Below are 7,977 nucleotides of genomic sequence, written 5' to 3'. Positions count from 1 at the left end.
GGTTTCCTTCCGCTGAGGCTCCGGGTTCGTGTGGGGGGAGGTTATAAAATGGGGGCGAGTGGGCATAGAAGGGGCTCCTGAGGGAGCCGCTCTCGGCCCCGGTGCCCACAGCCTGCCCTGCTGCCCTGCTCCCAAACACAGGCAGCGGCTGCATGCTGAACAGCCCGGTTTGACTGAAACGTCTGCTGTTTCGGCCTGTTAAAGGATATACATTTTATGACCAAAGGGCGGATAGCAGAAGAAATACTCATTTCACCTTTGCAGAGTAGATAATGTAGTTGTTTTTTTGGTTTGGTGCTTCATTCCTTGCCACTCCTCATGGTAACAACTTCTTACAATTGCAGGTCGCTCTTGTCCCCTTCACCACCATCAGTCTGCTGCCTTAGCTTTCCTTGACAGGTCCCCATCACTCTTTTCTCCATGCGATTGTCATGCCACTGTCCGTTTCTTTTTGCCTTCCATCATCCTCTGATAAATGCCAGCGCACTCATCCATGTCTTGTGTTCTTTCCCATGAGGCTGTTCCCCAGAAGGCTTTGCACAAAAACTGGAGGAAGTAATGGAATGACAGTTTCTGTCTCCTGTAGCACCAGTTAACAGCTGTCAGTCGAGGTGGAGAAGTAGGTTTTGTACAGGTAATACAGATAAAGTAACTCTTGTGCAAAGCAAGGATATCTGCCTTGCACCTGCTTGGTAGGTTATGGACTTGTTCATCCCATGGACTGTTACTGTGTCTCTCCCTTTGGGAAGGGAGATTCTTAGAAAATCAAGTTAAAATTTTTAATAAAATTATGTAAAAAGCTCAAAAGTTCATCTTTCTGTTAGTAGCATCAGCTGAGGTCTGGATAGTCCCAGCTGCTAAAAAATCAAGCCTTAATTGGTATTGGCCAACTTCAACCGATTTTGTTTAAATCTTAAAGATGAGCATCTCTGAGTTAATGCTGTCGTGACTCTTTGGCTGTATGTTCGGTTCCAGCCATGTGGCAGGCAGGGCCAGGAGGCTGTTCAGGGTTTTTCGTCTTTAGCTGGAGCAGGTCTCTGATCCAGTTCACCATGTGCTGCACAAATGCTCGCAGCCATGTTGTGCGCAGATGTGGCCGAGCAGCTGGGGAGTTGGCAGCTGGGGTTGACATTGTCACTGAGGGAAATGCAACCAGAGCCCTAGAAGAAAAAAGTTACTGAAGCAGGGGCTCAGCAGCGGTTGTTTGGTCTTGGGGATGGTCAGCATTTTGCCTGGTGGTAGTTAGGGCATGTACAAGGAACATGAAAGACTTGAGGGAGTGGTGGCTGGAGGATAGAGAAGAAAGGGCATGAGTGGACTTGATGGGGTGGGACAAGAAACAAAGGGGCCATTATGAATTTGGATAAGAGCAGGAATTATGCTCGGGAGATGAGGGGCACAGATCTGTACAGAATCAAGTGTCATTACTTTCATCTGAGTGAAATGACTCCTAATATTTCTTATTTCCCTGGAAATTAGTCTAAAAGCGTTGGAGGATAAGAGCAGGAATTATGCTCGGGAGATGAGGGGCACAGATCTGTACAGAATCAAGTGTCATTACTTTCAGCTGAGTGAAATGACTCCTAATATTTATTTCCCTGGAAATTAGTCTAAAAGCATTGGAGGATGGTGGCTATAGTATCCTGGTGAGGCTGAGCCTGTGGTTCCAGAGCAATCAGCCACATTTCTGTTCAGGCTCTTGGGCTGCCCCTTGTACTGTGCTGATGCAATGATGTGCGTGACTGCCTGGTGAACTGGGAGAGTGATCTAGTGGAAAATGAGTGTGGGGAACAGGGAAGAGAGATAGAGGTTGCTTCAGCAGCTCAGTCACGTAGGTGAAGCTTCACAAAAGCCACCGAGGGATTTCCCTCATTGGAAAGGGACTCTCCATCAGCCTTGGGTCCAGAGGAGCTGGAAGCAGAACTGAGAATCTGGTCTAGAGGTCCTTCTGTTACTGAAATGTCATATTTTTTTTAGAACAGTTCGTTATTGTCATAAACTCAGGGTTTCTCAGGCTTGGCCCTGAGCTAAGACTGTTGAATAGGCTAAGGAATTAGGTGACATATGTTGCTAATATTTTTAAAAGTAAAAATCTAGAGCGTTGATGAGAAATGCATGAGAATGGGAGCTGAGGGGAGGAGAAAGAAAAGGGATATATAGTCATGACTGTGTCTGTGTAATGCTTTCCATTTGAAGCCTCCTGTTACTGTTTAAATGAATGAATCTGCTAGACATTTCAAAGCAAAAGCTTCCCCTTCCAGTCCTCTACTTTATAGATAGCTTTATAAATACACAACTGCATGATAGTTGGGATAGGATCAAGGAAAGAAGTGTCATGTAGGAAAACTTTTGACAACTTCTTATAATATTTCTATTCAAACTGTAACAATACAATGTTATGAGCATTTAGTTGAATAGTTAAGGGAAAAATAGGTAATGTATGTTAGTAGGTTGTGTTGCTACTAAAACCAAAGTCAATTTCTGTATGGTATAAGGAGTAGTTGGAAACATTTGTTCCTGCCTTTCCCTTTCAGAACTGTGAAATAAGCTGGGTTGGCGCTAGCCAAACTAATTTAAAATTAGGATTGATTTGCTTTTACTTCTGAAGAATGTTTTTCATTCAACCATGTAAGTTTTTTGTATTTTCACTGTACTTTACCAGTATGAGCATTTTGCCACTTCCTCTTAGATAAGTATTCTTCCCACTTGGTGAGGGCAGCGGGACTTTCCTGGGGCCCTCCTTTGCTCCCAGATCACTTCATGTGGAATTTTCAAAGGTGTGTGAACTGCTTGAAAGTATGCTTCAGACTTGCAAAATGGAAAGAGATATGTAATTCAGAAAGAAAGGATAAAATGTAAGGCTTTTGCAGCTTTTATTCTGTGATAACTAAATTTTAAACTCTCTTGTCAGAAAGACAGCAAACTCCAGGTACTTGAAATGGGGGAAAAAAACACTGGTCACTTGTATGAAATCTTAACCTTTAACGGGTACGGGACGCTCTCTGTAGTGGGGTGTTGTAAGGGGATGATGTGTTTGTATATATGCGTGTGCGGAGGTGAGGAGGTAATGCATAGTGGGATCTAAAAATCAAACTTGGCTCCTGACCTTTGAGGCTTCTGAAGGTAATGTCTTTAGATATTGCTACAGGTCACGTTCCTAGTGGAGTGAGCATGTTTTCATTAAATGGTTGAAGTCAAAACAACACCTAAAATATAATGAAGTAATGAAACTTTTAGTAAGAGTTTTCCTGTGGCATGAGCATTGAAATTCTGATTCCTTGTGTTTTTATTTGAAGACACAAAGTAAGGAAAACAAAGTTCTCAAGTGATTGCATGATTCCCAGAAGTGAGTTTTAGCCTCTGAAAGCAATATGCAGATGAATGACTTTATTTGTGTGTCTGAGGCAACTTTGAGTTCATCTTGTTTACTTAATAAATTGGAAAAAAAAAAAGTGTTATTTTATGAAGTACCTAGATGGAGTTGTATTAAATTAGCCTTGAGGCTGAAATATTTCTCAGTACATGGTAAAATGAGATGCTACCTGTCAGTATGAAAATGTGCATCATTTTGAGGGGAACGTTATAAATGGGAAGAGCACGCTTGGTGAAGTATCTTGAAACAAAACTTACTATTTCTTTTGGTTTGAGAGTCTCCATCATTAAACTAAAAATACTTAATCAAATCAGAGTTCTCTAAACAATGGTAAAATTTTAAAAAGAACAGCTTTGTGGAACAGTTGAGTTTAAAGACACTTTTTTTTTTTTTTTTTCCCCAAAATAGAAAGATGATGACATTGAAGAGGGGGATCTTCCTGAGCACAAGAGGCCTCCAGCACCAATAGATTTCTCAAAAATTGATCCAGGCAAGCCTGAAAGTATCCTGAAGCTGACGAAAAAGGGGAAGACTTTGATGATGTTTGTCACGGTGTCGGGAAATCCCACAGAAAAGGAGACGGAAGAAATTACTAGCTTGTGGCAGGGCAGTCTCTTCAATGCAAACTATGATGTGCAGAGGTAAGCTGGTGTACACAAAGATAAAGTTCTTGCTTTTACGGATCACTTGCTGCTTGTTTCCTAAAAATGTTTTCAACTGTTCATCGTGTGCCCTTCCCCACCTCCATCTTCTGTCACTTTTTCTTTGTTTCTCTGTCAATTTATATACCTATTTGTTTTAAGTCACACTGCAAAAGCTCTGATGTGGTGCACAAATCTTTTTAACGCTTATGCATGATGTACATATAGCCTAGTTTCTTTTTATCTCATTACGTTTCAGCTATTTATCAGTTTTCGCTGCAGTAGTTTGCCTTTATGTGCTTGATGGAAAACATCACCCTCGGAAGACTTGTCACCACAAAAGGCTTTTTGTTCCTCTGGCTAAAAATGAGACTTTTCTCTCAGAGAGAGAGAGAGGATTGTTTTCAAACAGAGGAATGTTGTGCTCTTGAATTGAGGCTGAGAAGGGTAGCAGTAAGTGTATTAAGCAAATTTAATGTCCATTAGTGGATTTTACATAGTGCCGAATTAGTTCTTAAGTTTTCTTTGTAGTCTTACTCCTCCTTGGTTATTTGTAAACTTAATACATTTTGTTCTTCCCTGTGCTATAAAATTATTCTCTTGTGTCCATCCCCAGGCAACAACAAAACCAACTTCTTGCTCTTAAATGTATGCCTCAGTTGTGGAGATGCTCTGAATTTAGCAAAATGTTGTAGAACTTGAAAGGCATGGAGCTAACTGAAAAAAAAAATATCTTTCCTCTAGGTTTATTGTTGGCTCAAATCGTGCCATCTTTATGCTACGTGATGGTGGTTATGCCTGGGAGATCAAAGACTTCCTGATAAGTCAAGAAAGGTGTGCAGATGTTACTCTGGAAGGTCAGGTTTATCCTGGGAAAGGAGCAGAAGAAAGTGAGAAAGTGAAAAACAAAACAAAACCTGAAAAAGTAAAGAAGAAAAAAGATGTGGACAAGAAATCTAATAATATCAAAGAGGACAACCGAGCAACCAAGCAGAGGGAGGATCTATGATGGATGCATTAACCAGACTGAATACTGCTCTGCTGGTCCTTGAAGAGAAATTAAATTTCAATACAATTCCTGGCTTTATTGGGGGGAAGGAAGGAAGCCGAGATCACTGAGGTTAAAAGACTTCTATCTTGAAATACACCAGTTTACTTATTAATGTTGGCCATTTGTTTAGTTACAGGAAAGGTAATGTTTAATACCAGCAGTTGACTACTTTAGTTTGTCCTTTTTATGCTTTTGTTGTTGTTTAAAATTAACATATGAATCTATGTGTCTAACATTGCAAACTGAATTTAAATGGAAAAGAATACAGTCTCAGAATACACCAGTGTTCATTTGTAGTAGTAGCCAAGTCCATCCTGGGTATGCGAGTTGGTCGGTCGATTCGTAGCTGCTGTTAGATAGCAGAGTACGGCACTAAAAGATCTTTGAAGCCAGTCTGCTAGACTCAGTTGGCAAAGCTGCCTGAAATTGCAAAGAATAGCGTTACTGTGGCCAAAGATGCCTGAAATTACAAGGTTTAGGACAGTTTATTTAAAATAAACAAAACCCCTTCTGTCACTCGCAGAAATCCATAGAAGTGCTTAGAAGCGTGGTAGAAGTTAGGCAGGTGCTCAGCTAACGCACTCCAGATCAGTGCAGAAAGGCGATTCTGTACCCGTCAGAAGTGATGGTGGGATGCTCATGGAGTTACAGCACCTGCGTGAGCAGTGTTGGGGTGAAAGGAAAAGTCAGATTCATGGCATTCGGGTTGCTGCTGCTGCCAAAGAGCTGTGCCTGTGGAAGCAAATGCTATGTGTGTCCCATTTTCTGGACAGTGAGCTAGAAGAAATGGCTGTAACTCTGACATTAGCTTGTTTTACTGGTTTAAGGGTTTGTTTAAATCTTTGAAAAAGCACTAGTTACAGTGCAGAGTTAAACTTTGAGTTAAACATATCACTTACTGATGTTTAATAACCAGTTTATATTTTTTTTTGGTACAGATTCCTGACGGACATAGTTGATTGTAAATGAACATTGGATTTAAATAGTAAGAAGTTTGATGTATGGGAGCAAATTTGATTTCTCCTCAGAAGACTTTGTATAATTGAGAAGGTTTTATTATTTTTCAGATTGTATTTGGTTAAATACATTGCTTAGAATTGTTTCCCTTCTGCCTTGCTATGTGTTAAGGACTAAATGCACCTAGTCTGTATGGTCCATATCATTTTCCGGAGGATGAGCACAGTATTAACTGTCTTCATTCAGTACTACTAAAGTGTTACTTTGACTCTTTATTTAAGGTGCTAAAATCCAAGTGTTTTGGATAAAAGGTCCTAATTGAACCATAATGGTTGATTTTTGTGGAATACTTCAGTATCAAAAGTGGGAAACTGTGACTTACTGAGAGCTTGTACTAAAATAAAAGATGTCACCAAACTTACTGTTTCACTGAGTAGTAAAACCTTTTAAGTAATTATGCCATTAGTCAGGTATTTGGAAGACAGACTAACCCATCCTTGGCTTCTGGCCTAAATAACATTGATGAAGGTTCCAGGTGATCAGTTTTATTTAATTTTAATTATATTTCTATGAATATTGGATTAAAGAAGCCTTTCTGACCATGCTTCATTAAACAGGTCTGTGCCTGTTCAAGTGGAAAAATGAAAATAATGTATTTCTTCAGGTTTAACTATATTACTTTTATATTCTACTGTTAATCCACATGTGTAGTGGAGTTGAGAAGAGTCTCCGTAGGTACTTGAATATCACATTGGATTGAGGAGAGGTGTGCAGTCCATTTCTTTTTCAGAACTAGTTTATCATTTTGTCAAGGGTTCTGGGATTGTATCTTCCTTTTTCTGAAGAATATTGCTTCTCATCTCAAGAGATGAACAGAAGTTAGATGAAACTATAAAGTATTAATGAGTTTTTCTTTTTACAACTTAAATCTGTGTAGAGGTGACAATTCAGATTGTGATCCGAAACATGTGGAACTGCAGTTTCTCTATTTTTCCTAGAATTATGAAACAGAAATATGATTTCTGTTTTGGTCAGTTGGGTTCTTCCGGAGCTAAATAATTAAGCAATGAACACAGTATACAAATAACACAAAAGCAACTTAGCCGAGGAGGAGAAACAAGTACTACGCTATAGCCCAGCTGTTGGGAACAGATACTTGTTTCAGTCATTCATAAATCTGCATTTACAGTAGGTTGGGTCTTTTCCCTTTATAGTTAGAAGGAGGGGGCAGCTTTGTTGAAATTCAGCCAGCCCATTGACCAGGGTTTTTGTTTGGTTGCTTTGAGTCATTAAGTTGCCTATGCCAAATGCAGGCTTGTTCTGTGCTACATAGTTGAAGTGTTTGGTTTTGGGGTGGTTATTTTTAGGTTTTTAGTAAGAGTAATGACTTGAGGGCTGCTTTTTGATATAAAACACTAAATGCTGCCTTCAAGTAGCTTTTTTATCTTCTATTTTTCTTCTGCCTTTTTCATGCTTTACACTCAACAAATAATTAAATATGCTAGTAAGTATAATGTGGCTGTTGGGCAGGAACTTCTTCACCAGCCAGTCTTTCTCTGGTATCGTGGTTCATAATTCTACTCCAAAACAACTTCTGTTCCCTTTTAAAACCAGTAAGTCTCTGGGACTGTAGCACGTGTCCTGGTACGGTGTTAAATAGGTAGATGTTATTTTGTAATGAAGCCTGAACACAGTATCACTTATATATGTACGTATACATAAATATCTTCAAAAAGTTACTTAAGGTCACTAATGTTCTGCAAGTAACCCAGCAGATGCTGGATTCTGCATTTGAGTCTCATCAGACTTCCAATAACAGATTTTTGGCTCTACATGCAGGCGGTTCAGATACAGCCTTTGAAACAAATTTCAACAAGAAGGGTGGTGATTATAGCTCTTATAATTTCCTCTTTTTTTGCGTATTGTACAGAGGTATGTGTAAAATCATCTGCTTT

The 7,977-nt window shown here is 39.7% G+C and overlaps 1 protein-coding gene across 1 annotated transcript; it reads left to right on the top strand.

Annotated features, from left to right (window-relative positions):
- Positions 1–3,781: 3,781 nt before the first annotated feature.
- MESDC2 (mesoderm development candidate 2) lies at positions 3,782–5,201 on the top strand (the record flags this gene model as incomplete). The annotated part of the gene is given in 3 exon segments (XM_010081100.1): positions 3,782–4,014; positions 4,759–4,994; positions 4,997–5,201. Coding segments are annotated over 3 exon segments (606 nt in total), but the record flags the coding sequence as incomplete, so codon positions are not given.
- Between the last annotated feature and the right edge of the window lie 2,776 nt (positions 5,202–7,977).

Source organism: Pterocles gutturalis, unplaced genomic scaffold (assembly GCF_000699245.1).
Source record: "Pterocles gutturalis isolate BGI_N339 unplaced genomic scaffold, ASM69924v1 scaffold7244, whole genome shotgun sequence".
In the NCBI taxonomy this organism is placed as follows: domain Eukaryota; kingdom Metazoa; phylum Chordata; class Aves; order Pterocliformes; family Pteroclidae; genus Pterocles; species Pterocles gutturalis.
The sequence above is the reverse complement of the archived record's forward strand: the minus strand, read 5'-3'. Positions and strand labels throughout refer to the sequence as shown.